The 17,743-nt window shown below is 45.7% G+C and overlaps 1 protein-coding gene across 5 annotated transcripts in view; it reads left to right on the plus strand.

Moving 5' to 3' along the window:
• Window positions 1-17,743, plus strand: part of PLEKHM1 (pleckstrin homology and RUN domain containing M1) — a 51,403-nt gene that overhangs the window by 17,762 nt on the left and 15,898 nt on the right. For all 5 annotated transcript variants that reach the window (XM_028165982.2, XM_007180159.2, XM_007180157.2 and 2 more), the window contains 2 exons: window positions 2,378-2,783; window positions 15,001-15,262. In XM_028165982.2, coding sequence (XP_028021783.2) covers window positions 2,378-2,783; window positions 15,001-15,262 — 668 coding nt within the window. The remainder of the gene's footprint in view (window positions 1-2,377; window positions 2,784-15,000; window positions 15,263-17,743) is intronic.

Consider the following 17,743-nt stretch of genomic DNA (forward strand, 5'->3'; position numbering starts at 1 on the left):
TTTTGGGTATGTACCTAAGAGTAGAATTACTGAGTCCCATGATAACTCTATATTTAACTTTCTGAGGAACTACCAAATGTTTTCCACAGGGGCTGCACCATTTCACATTTCCACTGATAATATATATGTGTTCCAATTTCTCCACATCTTTGCCAGTACTTGTTATTCTCTGTCTCTTTTATTATAGCCATCCTGTTGGGCGTACAGTAGTATCTCACTGTGGTTTTGATTTGTATTTCACTATTGTCTAATGATTTTGAGCACTTTTTCATGTCTTCATTGGCCATTTGTATATCTTCTTTGGAGAAATGTCTACTCAAATCCTTTGCCTATTTTTTTTCCTTTGCCTATTTTTATTTTTTATTTGTTTATTTATTTTTTGAAAGCCTTGTGCTTTTTTTCTTTTTAAAAATATTTTTTAAATTTTATTTATTTTTTTATACAGCAGGTTCTTATTAGTTATCCATTTTATACATATCAGTTTATACATGTCAGTCCCAATCTCCCAATTCATCCCACCACCACCGCCCCCACCACCACCACTTTCCCCCCTTGGTGTCCATATGTTTGTTCTCTACATCTGTGTCTCTATTTCTGCCCTGCAAACCAGTTCATCTGTACTATTTATTTATTTTTGGCTGCATCGGGTCTTAGTTGTGGCATGTGGGCTCTTTGTTGCGGCCCACAGGTTTCTCTCTACTTGCAGCACGTGGGTTTAGTTGCCCCGTGGCATGTGGGATCTTAGTTCCCTGACCAGGGATCAAACCCGCGTCCCCTGCATTGGAAGGCAGATTCTTAACCACTGGACCAGCAGGGAAGTCCCGTCCTTTGCCTGTTTTTAAATTGGGTTATTTATTTATTGTTGAGTTGTAAGAGCTCTGTATATTCTGGGTACTAGACTCTTATCAGCTATATGATAATATTTGCACATTTTATATGCAAATATTTTTATTATATTTTTTATTAATCACTTATGCATTAGATGTCATATCTAAGAAACCATTGCCTGATCCAAAGATATAAAGCTTTACACTTGTTTCCTTCTAAGACTTTTATAGTTTTAGCTCTTACCTTTAGGTCTTTGATCCATTTGGGGTTAATTTTTTTATATGGTGTGAGATGAGTCCAACTTTATTCTTTTGCATGGAACTATTCACTTATCCCAGCACCATTTGTTGAAAGACTATTCTTTTCTCACTGAAATGTCTCAGCACCTCTGTTGAAAATCAGTTGCCCAGAAATACATGGGTTGGTCACCTCTTCTTGTCTAAATGTCTAAAATGACTTAAAATGTTGTTTGGGGTTATGATGGTGTAAATAAGAGCAGAGCTCACCTAGAAGACAATCACATGAAAACTTGAGTTCTAAAATCCTCTTTTCCATAACCGCATTAAGGGGAGTTTGATGTGTCTTCTGCACCCAGTCTAAGCCATTAGGGCAGATATGTGCGATTGTGAGATCTCTTGGGCTCCAGACAGCTTTCTTGCCACCAGAACCTGCACTTGCCTATGATGTCCTCACTGGATTCATAAGCAGAGGTGGAGACAGCAAATAGGTTTACTTCAGAAACAGAACTTGGATTCTCGGAAGCCTCAGGAGAGGGAGGGAGGAGCAGCCACTAGCCAGTACACATTCCAGAAGTCCCAGAACTATGTTTGTGTGTGTGTGTGTGTGTGTGTGTGTGTGTACACAAAGGCAGTGGCATTGGCTCCCCCAGCTCCAGACACACCGCTGAGGGGCAGAAAGTGCCAGTCCCATCAGGAACACACCCCGTGTACACGGGCACACACGCTGCACAGCTTGTATGCACTGTGCTCCAGCAGCAGCTTCTGGGGATTTGAGGCTTCTCTGGATCCACACCCAGCCCCTCACCCCGACCCTGCGGCCCAGTTACTGTTCCAGGAACAAAGCGGGTCCTCACTTCACCCAAGCCCGTGTCCCAGGGAGCGGAGTCTTGGAGCCCAGCTCTGAGACATGCTGTTCACTGAGGCACTGCTGAGGCCGCCTTGGGGCAGGGACCGGCCACACAGCTGTTTGGCTGAGCCGACTCTTCAGGCCCACAGTTAGCCTGTTCAGAGGGTGAAAGGCAGTCAGTTCCCATTCGCCTCTAGTCCTTTTCTCTGCTTTGTGAGCTTTGTCAGCTGAGATCCTGGGCCACACAACTCACCTGCCTACCCAACCCGCCCAAGCCCCAGCTGGGGAGCAACTTTGCTGGGAGTGTCTGTGTGTGTGAGCTGGGAGCGCAGCGATGATTAAGGGGTTGGGGATTGTTTTGTTTTGTTTTTTGTTCAATCACAAAACAGCAGTTTTCCACTTAGCCTTGGGCATTCCAGCTGACAACCCCGTCACACAGGTTTCTTTGTTTAAAAACTTACAGGGTGTTGTCGGAATTCAGCAAAGCCCAGGTAAACTCTGTGCCAACCAACAGACTGAGCCAAGAAACGGAGGTTCCCCCACTGCAGGCCTTGCTCGCCCTCCGCGGCCTGGACACCAGCACACCCCTGCACTTTGAGGTACCTGCAGAGCCCCACCCCGCCCAAGCATCCCCTGGGACTCGAGATGGGGACCACAAGCAGGAGCCGCTTTCCCAGGCACCTGGCCCCCTGGGCTGGCCACAGCCGGCCAGTGCCCAAGCTGTCCCTTCGGGGAGCACTTCAGGCCAGCAGCCTCCTAGTCCTGTGAGGGAGGCGACCAGAGCAGTCGGCCAAGGAAGTGGCCAGAAGAAGCCTCCAGAGGAGGATGGACCTTGGCTGAGCCTTGTGGTTCCCTCACCCACCAGTCCGGTGAGTGGTACAAGCTGGGTTTTTTTGGGGGGGTGTTGGTGAATGTCTCAGAGGTGGTGCGGGGTTTCTCCAGCTAGTGACCCCGAGTGGTCTCTGCCTTTTCCCCCTGAGCCTCTCGCCCTGCACGGTTTGGTGTTAATAGCATTGTGGTGATGGAGCTAATGTTCCTTGGGGTGTGAGTGGTGGATGTGAGCCGGGCTGTGCGCCCATCTCTTCCCATGGGTGTCTCCTGTCATCTGCACATGGACCCTGTGGAGAAGCTAATTCTCACCCAACTGCAGACTCTCTTCTCTTAACCCCTGCCACTCAGGGGTTATGCCCTTATGCCCTTAGGCGAGGCACTTCACCTCACTGAGCTTTGGTTTCCTCCTCAGTACTTGTTATTATTAAATTAACATTTTCATAAAGCACCAGGCTTTGAAAATACTCATTTTGCGACACGAACCAGATTTCGAACTGCACTGTCCACTTGGGCAGCCACTAGCCACATGTGGCTCTGGAGCACTTAAAACGTGGCTCGTCCAAATTGAGATAAGCTGAGTAAAACAAACACTGGATTTTGAAGGCTTAGTAGGAAAAAAAGAATGTAAAATGTCTCATTCATAATTTGGTTATTGGTCATGTTAAAATGAAAACATTTAAAATATGTATTTTAAATAAAATATATTATTAAAATTAATTTCACCTGTTTTTTTTAACTTTGTAAAATGTGGCTACTAGAACATTTAAGGTGACCTATGTGGCTTGCATTGTATTTCTGTGGGACAGCACTATTCTAGAATAAGCCAATCCAGTGTGTTGATGACCCGAGGAAGCCAGCCCTGGGTCTGTCCTGGAGAGAGCCCCGAGGGTAGAGGCTGGAACTGTGGGCCCCGGGAAGCAAGAGTCAAGCTGTGAACCCAAGGTCTTGTGCCATTTCACATTTGCTCTTGGGTCGTGAAAAGCAGAAGTAGGAATTGGAGTGCACGTGGACACAGACCCATAAAACCCAGAGCTCATCCTAGCTGCTGTCTGGGGCTTGTGTTGGGGATGTAGTCTTGCTCTTTCAGTTCCCCACACACATCTCTCCTTTGGCCTGTAGCTTCCAGATCCTAAAACTCAGGATGGGCCAGCGCCATGAAATAGACTATAGAAGAGGCATATCCACCCTCTTTTTTTAACAGCTTTATTGTGATATAATTCACATACCATACAATTTACCTAATTAAAGTGTATAATTCAATTTTTTTAGTATATTCACAGAGTTGTACAACCATCACCACAGTCTAATTTTAAAACATTTTCATCTCCCATAAAAGAAACCCTCTACCCATTAGCAATCACTCCTGTCCCTTTCCCCTCCTACCTCACCCCCCTCAACCCCTGGTAACCACTAATCTCCTTTGTCTATAGATTTGCCTGTTCTGGACATTTTACATAAATGGAATCATATAATATGTGACATTTGTGATTGGCTTCTTTCAATTAGCAAAATGTTTCCTCCATGTTGTGGCCTGTATCAGTACTTCATTCCTTCTCATTGCTGAGCGGTATATCCCATTGTAGATTTCATTATATGGATGTATCACATTTTACTTATCCATTAATAAGTTAATGAACATTGGCGTTTTTCCTACTTTTTGGCTATTATGAATAATGCTACTATGAACACTCATGTATAATTTTTTGCTTGAACATATGTTTTTAACTTTTTTGGATGCATACCTTGAAGTAGAATTTTGGGATCATATGGTAACTATATTTAACCTTTTGAGGAACTGCCAAGAGCAGCTGCCTTGTTTTATATTTCAACCAGCAGTGCATTCCTCTACATCCTCACCAACAGTTCTTACTGTCTGGTTTTTTTTTTGTTTTTGCTTTTATTATAGCCATCCTAGTGGGTGACAAGTGGTATCTCATTATGGTTTTGATTTGCATTTCCCTGATGACTAATGATATTGAACATCTTTTCATCTAAATGTTTATTGCCATTTTTGTGTTTTCTGTGGAGAAATGTCCATTCAAAACATTTGCCCAGGGGCTTCCCTGGTGGCGCAGTGGTTGAGAATCTGCCTGCCAATGCAGGGGACACGGGTTCAAGCCCTGGTCTGGGAAGATCCCACATGCCATGGAGCAACTAGGCCCGTGAGCCACAATTACTGAGCCTGCGCGTCTGGAGCCTGTGCTCCGCAACAAGAGAGGCCGCGATAATGAGAGGCCCGCGCACCGCGATGAAGAGTGGCCCCCACTTGCCACAACTAGAGAAAGCCCTCGCACAGAAACGAAGACCCAACACAGCCATAAATAAATAAATAAATAAATAACCCCCCCCCCAAAAAAACACATTTGCCCATTCTTTTTTTTTTTTTAAACAGATTACAGTTGTCACAGACATTTTTCTTTTTAACATTTATTTATTTATTTATTTGGTTGCGCTGGGTCTTAGTTGTGGCAGGCGGGCTTCTTAGTTGTGGCATGCGAACTCTTAGTTGTGGCGTGCATGTGAGATCTAGTTCTCCCACCAGGGATCAAACCCAGGCCCCCAGTATTGGGAGCGTGGAGTCTTATCCACTGCGCCACCAGGGAAGTCCCTGCCCATTCTTAAATTAGGTTATTTAATAAATTGAGTTATAGTTCTTTATATATTCTGGACACTAGACCCTTATTAGATAACTGATTTGCAAATTTTTCTCCCCATTCTGCGGGTTGTCTTTTCACTTTCTTGATTATATCATTTGAAGCATAAAAGTTTTAAATCTTGTTGTTGTCTGTCTTTTCTTTTGTCACTTGTGCTTTTGGTGTCATATCTAAGTACTCATTTCCTAATCCAAGGTCATGAAGATTTACTCCCATGTGTTCTAAAAATTTTACAGTTTCATCTCTTACATTTAAATCTATGATCTAACTTCATTTTTTTGCATGTGGTTATACAGCTATATGAGCACCATTTGTTGAAAAGACTATTATTTCCCCATTGAATTGTCCCACTTTTCCCCTTTAAAAATTTTTTTGAGGAATGGTGTATTTAAAGTACCCAGAGCCTCAGTGTACACCTCAGTGAATAATTATATATCATATACACTCTGTAACCACCATCCAGATCAAGAGACAGAACATTTCCAGCCACCAGAAGGTTCCCTCATGCCTTCTCCCACTCACTGCCCTGCTCCAGAGGAAACCACCATTCTGACTTCTAGTCCATAAAGTTTGTCCTGTTGTTGAACTTCATATAGATGGAATCATACAGTATGTACTCTTTTACTTCTTTCACTGAACAGTATGTCTGTGAGATTCATCTGTACCTGTAGCCTGAAGCTCTAGTTTGTTCTTTTCCATTGTTCTGTAGTATTCCACTGTAAGAATATATCACACCATAGTTATCCATTCTCCCATTAACAGACGTTTGGCTTGTTTTCAGGTTTGGGCTATTATGAAGAAAGCAGCTATGAGCATTCTTGTACTTACCTTTCAGTGAACCTGTGTACTCAGTTCTGGGTGTACGTCTAAGAATGGAATTGCTAGGTCACTGGGTAGGCATATGTTTAGCTCTAATAGATACTGCCAAATGGTTTTCTAAAGTGCTTGTGCTAACTTATACTCACAGTAGCAATATACGAGCATTTTCATTGCTATTTATCATAGTCAATGGTATTATCAATCTTTTACATTTTGGCCACTCTAGTAGGTGTGTAGTGGTATCTCACGGTGGTTTTAATTTGCATTTCGCTGATGACTAATGATATTGATACCTTTTCATTTGCTTTGTGGAAGCATCCTTTAAAGTCATTGTCTCATTCTTTTTTTTTTTTTTTAACATCTTTATTGGAGTATAATTGCTTTACAGTGGTGTGTTAGTTTCTGCTTTATAACAAAGTGAATAAGCTATACATATACATATATCCCCATATCTCCTCCCTCTTGCATCTCTCTCCCACCCTCCCTACCCCACCCCTCTAGGTGGTCGCAAAGCACCAAGCTGATCTCCCTGTGCTCTGTGGCTGCTTCCCACTAGCTATCTATTTTACATTTGGTAGTATTTATAAATCCATGCCACTCTCTCACTTCGTCCCAGCTTACCCTTCCCCCTCCTCGTGTCCTCAAGTCCATTCTCTACGTCTGCGTCTTTATACCTGTCCTGCCCCTAGGTTCTTCAGAGCCACTTTTTTTTTTAGATTCCATATATATGTGTTAGTATACGGTATTTGTTTTTCTCTTTCTGACTTACTTCATTCTGTATGACAGACTCTAAGTCCATCCACCTCACTACAATTGTCTCATTCTTAAATTGAGTTGTATGTGTTTTCCTTAGTGATTTGTAGGGGCTCTTTATATACTGTGGATGTGTCTTTTACTGGAGAAAAATATATGTATATAGCAAATATCTTCTTACAGTCTATGGCTGGCCTTTTAAATCTCTTTTTTTTCATATTTTTCTTATTTATTTATTTATTCATTTATTTATTTATTTTTGGCTGTGTTGGGTCTTCGTTTCTGCACGAGGGCTTTCTCTAGTTGCGGCGAGCGGGGGCCACTCTTCATCGCGGCGCGCAGGCCTCTCACTATTGCGGCCTCTCTTGTTGCGGAGCACAGGCTCCAGATGCGCAGGCTCAGTAGTTGTGGCGCACGGGCTTAGTTGCCACTGCGCCACCAGGGAAGCCCTGCCTTTTAAATCTCTTAATGGTATCTTTTGTTGAACAGAAGTTCTTAATTTTTAAAAATTATTTATTTGTTTATTTACTTTGGCTGCGCCAGGTCTTAGTTGCGGCACGTGGGGTCTTCATTGTGGCATGTGGGATTTTTAGTCGCAGCATGTGGACTTCTTAGTTGTGGCATGCATGCAGCATCTAATTCCCCAACCAGGGATCAAACCCAGGCCCCCTGCATTGGGAGCTCGAAGTCTTACCCACTGGACCACCAGGGAAGTCCCAGAAGTTCTTAACTTTAATGAACTTCAATTTATCAGTCTTTTTGTTTTCGATCAATGTGTTTTGTGTCTATTTTTAAAATCTTTGTCTACCCCAAGGCTGTGGAAATCCCTGTATTTTCTTCTAGAAGCTTTCATATTTTACCTTTTACAATTAGGTTTATGATTCATCTGGGGTTCGTTTTTGTATATGGTGTGAGGTAGGTGTTTTCCAAATGGATATCTGATTGACTTAGTACCATTTATCGAGTATGACTGTGTAAATCATGGAACTGTGTAAGTGTGGGTCAGACTCTCAGTTTTTGCTCTCTTTTTTGGCGGGGGGGCACCGGGCCTTGCAGCTTGCGGGATCTTAGTTCCCCGACCAGGGATTAAACCCGGGCCACCGTAGTGAAAGCGCCGAGTCCTAACCACTGGACCGCCAGGGAGTTCCCCAGTTTTTGCTATCTTGAAGGTGACTTTAGGCCCAGAATGTCACAAGACCCTGAAGGTTGTGACTATAAAACCAGCAGCACACACCGAAGGTTGAAGAGAAAGGCTCTGAAGCCCCCATTCAAGCTAGAGGAAAGGGATGTCCCTTGTGGACAGTGGCTGAGGGCCGCAACAGGGCTCCCCAGCGTGGCCTTGACTGTGGTGAGTTCACTCCTGTTGAGGGTCTGGCTTCTGCTTTGCTGGCTCCGACATCCTATCTTACCAGGGTCCTAGAGCTGATGGACAGAACAGCTTACCTCGTCAACAAAGCTCCTCCTCTGCTCACCAAGCTTTGACGATCCCCACCACCTCCACCCCCGCACTGCCTCCGTGCACCTGCTCCCAAAGCCCGCTCCTTCCAGCCCCAGCTTTTACATTTGCTGTTCCCCCTGCCTGGACCCCTTCCCGACTCACTGCTTTTCCTCACTGTCGTTTCAGCCTTCCCTGACCACCCTGTTTCAAAAGCACCATCCCCAATGACTGTCTTTCGCATTTACATGCTTCACTTTATGACACTCATCTCTAGGTTAGATTCTGTTATCGCTTTCATTGTCTACGTGTTTATTTCCTGTATTTCTGTCCAGGATATTAGCTCCATGATACGAAAGACCATGTCTGTTCACTTCTTTTTTTTAATATTCATTTTATTTACTTATTTGGTTGCACCAGGTCTTAGTTGCGGCAGGCAGACTCCTTAGTTGTGGCTTGCCAGATCCTTAGTTGTGGCATGCAAACTCTTAGTTGCAGCATGCATGTGGGATCTAGTTCCCCGACCAGGGATCGAACCCAGGGCCCCTACATTGGGAGCGTGGAGTCTTAACCACTGCGCCACCAGGGAAGTCCCACGTTCACTTCTATATTGTCAGCTCTGAGCACTGTACCTGGGAAAGCATAGGTATCAATGAATAGTTCTCACATTGTCCAGAGAATCCCGAGATGCCAGCTTGTAAGTTTACACTGAGAAGTGCTCCACCAGGTGCCTGGGGCAGGCAGGTTGGTCTGACCAGGTCACCCTCCGCCTCCTGGCCGGCATCAGGGGAGTCTGGTTGCTGCAGGGTTGCTTGGGGACCGTGGAATCGAAGCACCGGGTGCTGAGTTCAGCGTGAGAACCTCGGGTACTCGCCCCTCCCAGAGTCTGTCTCTAGAGGGGAGCGGTGGGTCCATCCATTCCCTTCTCAGGAGATAGTCACTGTGCTGCCCCTGTGATTCTCATCTTTCTATGCTTCTGTCATTTAGTCACTGCTATTTATCTGACACTTTATGGGGGGGAGGGAGTCACTATCAAGTTTTATAATCCCGAGAGCCATTCAATCTTTCTTTAAAAATTTGTTTTTAATTAATTTAATTAAAAGCCCCAGCTATGGGCCAAGCACTACACTTGGTACAGCGATGGAACAGGACAAAGGCTCTGCTCCTTGGGGACAGACACTATGTTAGACAATTAACTATCTGCATCATAATTACACTTGTGATAAGTGCTGGGAAGGACAGGAGTGGGGAAACTAGGGTGACTCTGCCTATGTGGCATCCGGAAGGTGGTGAGTTGGTTTCTCAGTTTAACTCCCAGAGGACAGTCTGAATTCTAAGACTTGGCCCTAATCACTGCCCCTATGAACCACTGGCCTCTGGCATGTGGTCCCCTCCCCCAGGAGCGGGTACAGGCAGTCCCTTTGCCTGACATAATGAGGACAGACTGAACAAAAGGGATTTTTTGAAAGTGGTCCAGAGACCTGACATCTCACTCCTCTGCCAGACCCCTCTCTGGGATTTAGCTGTTGTACACAGTGTCCTGGTCCCTGTAGTAACTCCAAGTGGCATTCTTCTGTCTTGGGTCCTGGTGGCAGGTGCTGCTCTGGCTTAGATCCTTGGTCATTGGTGATTTCCCCCCACTGTTAAAGGGGCAGGGAACGGGCCAGATATGGGACCCTGAGTGAGCAGGAGGCAGGAAGGTTTAGCGGGGGAGGGGAAACAGTGGTGTGCTGCCCTCTCCCCCGCTCCATGTAATAACTGGGGGTCCTGGAGGGGGGCACAGCTGCAGAGCTCAGTCCAGGCCCATGTGCAGAAGCTCCAAGGACCCCAGTATTCCTGCTGTTTTTCTCTATTGCTTAAGAGAACAAAAGGTTTTCCCTAGAGTATCACTTCCTGGTGGCCAGCCTGTGGCCACTGGACCAGGTGTGAACATTTCCTAGCGGTCTCCCTCTCCTCCAAGGAGAGAGAGGCCCTCACCTGTGAGCGTACACCATCTCAAAATCCACATCTGTCTCCTTCCTTGTTTCCTCACCCCATCCTTGTTATTTTATGTTAAAGATATTTGGATAGTCAAGGTGTATTCCCTCATCTTTTATAACTCTGTGCCAGGCACAAAGAAGAATGACCATTCCAAACAGCTTTGTAGGTGCTAGGATGGGGGTAAACACAGAATGCCATTGGAGCCCAGAAGGGGTCCCAAACCCAGCTGGGGGTGGGTAGGAGGGGGTGTAGGCTGAGGGTGAGTAAGGACAGCTTCCAGGAGAAGGTGATGGATGACCCCTGAGCTGAGTCTTAAGGGAGAGTGGTCTCTCCCATTAGGGCCATTATCCGGGGCTGGAAAGTTGCAGGGTTTCCCAGGTGTGTGTGCCAGGCTCCAGGAGGCTGCCTGGACAGCCATGTGATTGCTCTTCCAGCCCATTTTCCTTGGGGAGTTCCCCTGGGTCATGATGACTTAGACAGGCTTTGTTCAGAATCCTGAGTTGTGAATGGTCCCTAGCAGTCACCCTGATTGACACGTTGTCCTGTCACTGGCAGAAGGAAGCACCTGCCAGTCTGAGGGTTTGGGGAGGAAGCTCTGGAGGCCCAGCTCTGTGAGCCCCCCCCACCCCCAGCCCACCTCCAAGCTCCTGACTCAGAACTCGCCACTCTCGGCTTAAGGAATTTGGCAGCATCTGAATGGATTAAACTGTCCAAACCAATCCTTCCGGGCATTCTGGGCAGCTCCAGCCCTGCTCCCCCATTCCCTGTCTGCAGGAGCAGGGAGGGCAGTCTTAATTTAGGGGTTGGAAATAGCAACATCAGGATGACGTTGGTGGCACTTAACAAAACAGCTGGGCTGTCCCACCCCTCGGGTGACTCGTTTCCTCTGTGTAGACAGCCACTCAGGCGCCCAGCCAGCTTCCTCGCCTCTGCTCTTCCACACTTAGGCACAGAAAGGCAGGGAGCGCTTGAAAAAGTGAAGAAAAGGAGGCAGAGTCCATTCCTACAAGCCTCCTGACCCCAGACCCACCCACTTTCCTCAGCCAGTGAGCCTTCAGACTCAGAGAGACAGCAACAGAAGGGAAGGGGCAGGGTCTGGCTGCCTGGAGCCGAAGGGGCCTGCTCAGAAGTGGGGAGCAGAGGCAGAGGGAGCTAGTGAGGTCTCTGGGTCCTGCTCACCCATGCCTCCCTCATCTCAAACCCTACAAGCAGTGCTGAAAAACTCTACATCCCTTCAACAAATGGTGCTGGGACAACTGGATATCCACATGCAAAAGAATGAAGGTGGATCCCTTCCTCACGCCATACACAAAAATTAACTCAGGACTTCCCTGGTGGCGCAGTGGTTAAGAATCCGCCTGCCAATGCGGGGGACATGGGTTTGAGCCCTGCTCCAGGAAGATTCCACATGCCGCGGAGCAACTAAGCCTGTGCGCCACAACTACTGAGCCTGAGCTCCAGAGCCCGCGAGCCACAACTACTGAGCCTGTGTGCCACAACTACTGAAGCCCATGTGTCTAGAGCCCGTGCTCTGCAACAAGAGAAGAAGCCCGCGCACCACAACAAAGAGTAGCCCCTGCTCGCCGCAACTAGAGAACACCCGCGCACAGCAACGAAGACCCAATGCAACCAAAAATTAATTAATTAATTATTTAAAAAAAAAAAAACAATGGAAGACATTAAAAAAAAAAATTAACTCAAAATTGATTGTAGACCTAAATGTAAGAGCTAAAACTGTAAACCTCTTTGCAGAAAACATAGGAGTAAATCTTTGTAGCCTTGGCTTAGGCAATGGTTTCTTTTTTCTTTTTTTTTTTTTTTAATTTATTTTTATTTATTTATTTATTTTTGGCTGCATTGGGTTTTCGTTGCTGCACGCGGGCCTTCTCTAGTTGCAGCGAGGGGGGGGCTACTCTTCCTTGCGGTGTGCAGGCTTCTCATTGTTGTGGCTTCTCTTGTTATGGAGCATGGGCTCTGGGCACGCAGGCCCCAGCAGCTGTGGCGCGCGGGCTCCAGAGCACAGGCTCAGTAGTTGTGGCGCACGGGCCTAGTTGCTCCGCGGCATGTGGGATCCTCCCGGACCTGGGCTCAAACCCGTGTCCCCTGCATTGGCAGGCGGACTCCCAACCACTGAGCCACCAGGGAAGCCCTAGGCAATGGTTTCTTAAGTGCAATACCAAAAGCACAGAGACAAAAGGAAAAATAGATAAACTGGACTTCATCAAAATTTAAAAATTTTGTGCCTTAAAGGACACGATCAAGAAAGTAAAAAGACAGCTCACAGAATTGGAGAAATTATTTGCAAATCATGTATCTGACAGGGGCCTAGTATCCAGAATATTAAAAAAAAACATTGTAACTTATATTTGTTTCCTAGGGCTTCTATAACAAAAGACCGTAAAATGGATGGCTTGAAACTACAGAAATGTATTACAGTAGTTCCCCTTTATCTGAGTGGATACGTTCCAAGACCCCCAGTGGATGCCTGAAACCATGGATAGTACCTAACCCTATATATAGTGTATTTTTTCCTATACATACATACCAATGATAAAGTTTAATTTATAAATTAGGCACAGTAAAAGATTAACAACAATAACTAATAATAAAATAGAACAAGTATAACAGTATACTGTAATAAAAGTTATGTGAATGTGGCCTGCCCCCCCAAAAAAAATATCTTATTGTACAAATTTAATGCCTTTAAGCACTTATCACACGCTGTGGCCATAACTTTTGCAGTTTGAGGTGCAACAGCAAAGCTGGCACAAATGTCCTTTTCCTTCTTCACAGTCTCACAGATAGAAGATTCATTCTTACTGTAGATCTTAGCAACCTCAGAATATAATTTCTTTCTTTCCTTATTAAGTTGAGAACTTTCACCTTTTCACTTAAAGGAAGCACTTTAAGGCTTCTCTGGCAGATCTGAATTGCCAGCATCACTAGTCTTGTGCTTTGGGGCCATTATTAAGTAAAATAAGGGTTCCGTGAACACAAGCACTGTGATACCATGACAGGAGATCTGATAACCAAGAGGGCTACTAAGTGACTAATGGGTGGGATACACTGGACAAAGGGATGGTTCACTGCCCAGGCGGGATGGAGAAGGATGGTGCAAGATTTCATCACACTACTCAGAATGCGCGCAGTGTGAAACTTGCGAATTGTTTATTTCTGGAATTTTCCACTTAATATTTTTGGACGACAGTTGACTGTGGGTAACTGAAACCACAGAAAGTGAAGCCACAGATAAAGGGGAACTACTGTATCTGATATTCTGAAGGCTAGAAGTCCAAATCCAAATGCAGGCAGGATTGGTTCCTTCTGGAGATTCTGAATAACAATCTGTTCCACGCCTTTCTCTTAACGTGTAGTGTCTCCAGCAATCTTGGGCATTCTCTGGCTTGTAGACGCATCATTCCAGGCCCTCCCTCCATCATCACGTGGTGGCCTCCCTCTGTGTCTCTGTCTTCGTGTGGTGTTCTCTCTCTGTGTGTCTTTTCTCCTCTTATAAGGACATCAGTCACGCTGGATGAAGGGCCCACCCTACTCCAGTATGACCTCATCTTAACTAACTGCATTTGCAGCAACCCTGTTTTCACATTCTGTCACCTAACGTCACATTCTGAGGTACTGAGGGTTAGGATTTCAACATATCTTTTTTTGGGGGGCGGAACACAGTTCAACCCATAACACAAGAACAAAAGGACAAATAAACCAATTAAAAATGGGTAAAGGATTTGGATAGACTTTTCTCCAAAGAAAATATACAAATGACCAATAAGCACATGGAAAGATGCTCAGTGTCATTCGATGTTAGAGAAATGCAAATCAAAACCGTAAGATTGCACTTCATATTACAGCCATACGGGATGGCTATAATCAAAAATACAGATAATAACAAATGATGGAGAGGTGGTGGAGAAATTGGAACCCTCATATGTTGCTGGTGGGAATGTAAAATGGTGCAGCCGCTTAGGAAAACAGTTTGGAAATTCTTCAAAAGTTAGACATAGTTTTCATATGACCCATCAGTTCCACTCCTAGGTATGTACCAAGGGAATAGAAGACGAGTGTCCACAGAAAAACTTTTATGTCAAGGTTCCCTGCAGCATTATTCATAATTGCCAAAAAGTGGAAACAACCCAAATGTCCATCAACTGATGAATGGATATGCAAAATGTGGTACATCCATACGTTGGAATACTATTTGGTAATAAAAAGGAATGAAGTACTGATACATGCCACAACATAGATCAACCTTGAAAACATTATGCTAAGGAAAAGAAGCCAGTTGCAAAAGACCGCATGTTATAAGATTTCGTTTATGCATGTCCAAAATGGCCAAATCTCTGGAAACAGAAAGTAGGTTATTGGTTTCCTGGAACTGGAGGGGTTCAGCGGAAACAGAGAGTGACTGCTGATGAGTACGGGGTTTCCTTATGGAGCAGCGAAAATGTTCTAAACATAGATTGTGGTGATGGTTGCACAACTCCATGAATACACGAAAACTGTTGAATTACATGCTTTTAATGCGTTGATTTTATGGTATGTGAATCATGTCTCAATAAAGATGTTTTTAAAAACAACCTGTCTTTACTTCTTTCCCAATAGAAAAGCACGAGCTGGATCTCAGAAGATGACTTCTACCGGCCTCCCCAGGAACAGCCCACGGAGAGTCGTTCCCCTGCTTCCGTGGCTTCTCCCAGAGGGACTCCAGAGCCAAGGCCTGGTCTCCTCTCGCAAGGACCAAGAAGAAGCTGTTCCATGGAGGCCTTAGACAAAGCTTGCGTGCCTTCCCCAGGAAGCAAGAGAAGCAAGGCCACCCCGACGCCGGAGCATAAGAACTTCAGGGTGGTGCATCGCAGGCAGATGGGTAGGCGACTCTGCAGGCTTCCGGGCACCGCACTGTGCGTGGGCAGTGCCTTTTAGAAAGCAGTTCAAAAGTCCCCTTTTCCATTACCAACTGGGCGGTGTCTTCTCCCAAGGAAAACCTCATCCCAAAATGTAATAAGGAGCACCCTTGCTGAGTAATTCGGGGAAGCATTTCAGGAAGAGTACTATATTTTCTCATAAAATCTTTTATTTATTTATTTATTCATTCATTCATTCATTCATTCATTCATTTATGGCTGCGTTGGGTCTTCGTTGCTGCATGCAGGCTTCCCATTGCGGTGGCTTCTCTTGTTGCGGAGCCTGGGCTCTAGGCGCATGGGCTTCAGTAGTTGTGGCTGACAGGCTCTAGAACGCAGGCTCAGTAGTTGTGGCAGACAGGCTTAGTTGCTCCGCAGCATGTGGGATCTTCTTGGACCAGGGCTCGAACCTGTGTCCCCTGCATTAGCAGGCAGATTCTTAACCACTGCACCACCAGGGAAGCCCTTTTTATTTTATTTTATTTTATTTATTTATTTATTTATTTATTTATTTATTTAGGGTGGGCCGGGTCTTAGTTGTGGCATGTGAACTCTTAGTTGCAGCATGGGGACACTTAGTTGTGGCACGCAGACTCTTAGTTGCGGCATATGTGTGGGATCTAGTTCCCCGACCAGGGATCGAACCTGGGCCCCCTGTATTGGGAGTGTAAAGTCTTACCCACTGGACCACCAAGGAAGTCCCTCTCATAAAATGTTAATAAAGTAATGCCCAAAACTGCCTACAGAGTACACAAATACTGTTTCACATATTGAAATGGAAAATATCTTCCCTGAAACTCTCCTATAAATCTTATGATTATACATAAGATACGTAAGATAATCTTATGAGTATACAGACATCGTGATTCTGTCTGTAGCCCAGAGCAAACCCCCGCCTCTTAAAGGCCCAGGTGTTTCAACTGCTCCTTCCCAAGGCCTTTCTCTTAGTTTATTTAACAGCTCTGATGGGGTTTATTAGATCTGCTGTTCGTTCAGTGTCCTCTATGTGCAGTTTACAGTGAGGCCACCTTGATCTCCACACCCTATGAAATTCCAGAAAGCATTAAATAACCATAAACTAATTTTTCTGTAACCCTCAGAAACAAACAAACAAACACGTGTGCTCTAGAGTCAGTCTCTTTCTCTCCTCATTTCCTGTTTGCAATGACCCAGCGGAGAATTCTGGCCAGGTTCCTGGGGCCCTGGCTCTGGGAGTCTGGGCAGAGCCCTGGTCTCCATGCTGCCTCCTTTTAGGTTTTTCTTTCAGCCCATGTGATGGTTGCAACCGTACCAGAGAAGGTGTGTTTTATGCCTACATCATCAGGTACCCTGAAGGGTGGGAAGACCCTACACAATGGTTTGAAATCTCTAAGGCTAGTCTAGTCTGGGAGAGAGACATGTGTGTCCTTTGGACCCCCTGGTTCAGGGGATGGCTGACCCCCAGGGAGCAGGGAGCATTGGGCTGTGTGTGGTACGTAGGCACGCACGCACGCACTCACTCAGCAGATACTTGCTGAGCATCCGTGGTGTGCCAGGCACTATGCTAGGTGCTGGGGACACAGCAGGAAACAAAGCAAAGTCCTTATCTTCATGAGACTTATATTCTAGTGTGAGAGGCAGGAAATAAGCAAATAAACAAGTAAACGTACAGTGTGGGCAGGTAATAATAGTTTCTGTGGGAAATAGTAAATCGGAGAGGGAGGGAGGAAGGCACGAGGCAATCTTTGTGTTTCGAGCGGGGAGAACACGTGCAAAGGCCCTGCGATGGGAACGTACTTGGTGTGTCCAGGAAAAGAACGGAGGCCAGAGTAGCTGGAACGGAGGAGATGGGGAGGGGGGTGGTTAGAGATGAGGTCAGAGTGACGGAGGGTCTCGTGGGCCACAGAAAGGACGCTGGCTTTTGCTCTGAGGGAGACAGCAGCCTTGCAGGGTTTGGGGCAGAGAGACGTGATCTGACTTGTCTTTTAAAAGGGGGAGTCATACTGGCTTATTTGTTGAAGGGCTACAAGGGGACATAGACCAGTTAGGAGGCCATGGCCATAAGCCAGGCCAGGGATGACAGTGGATTGAACCCCTGAGGTAGTGGTGCAGGCGGTGTGAAGTGGAGGAAGATTCTGGATATGCCAAGAGGATTGGCTGATGGATTAGATGTGGGGTGTGAAAGAAAGAAAATCAAGGATAACTCCAAGGTTTTTAGTCCAAGTAGCTGGAAGGATGAAGTTTGTCATTTTATGAGATGAGGAACATCAGGAGAGAAGCGGGTTTGGAGTGGGAGAATCAGGAATTCATTTTTGGACATGTCAGCTTTGAGAAGCCTATAGACATACACAGAGCAGTTGAAGATCAGAATCTAAAGTTCAAGGGCAAGGTCTAGGCTGGAGATAAAAACTGGGGAGTTGTTGGCATAAAACCCCGAGACCAGGGGAGATCAGCTAGGAAGCTGG

The sequence above is a fragment of the Balaenoptera acutorostrata genome, chromosome 20 (genome assembly GCF_949987535.1).
Source record: "Balaenoptera acutorostrata chromosome 20, mBalAcu1.1, whole genome shotgun sequence".
NCBI classification, from domain to species: Eukaryota; Metazoa; Chordata; class Mammalia; order Artiodactyla; family Balaenopteridae; genus Balaenoptera; species Balaenoptera acutorostrata.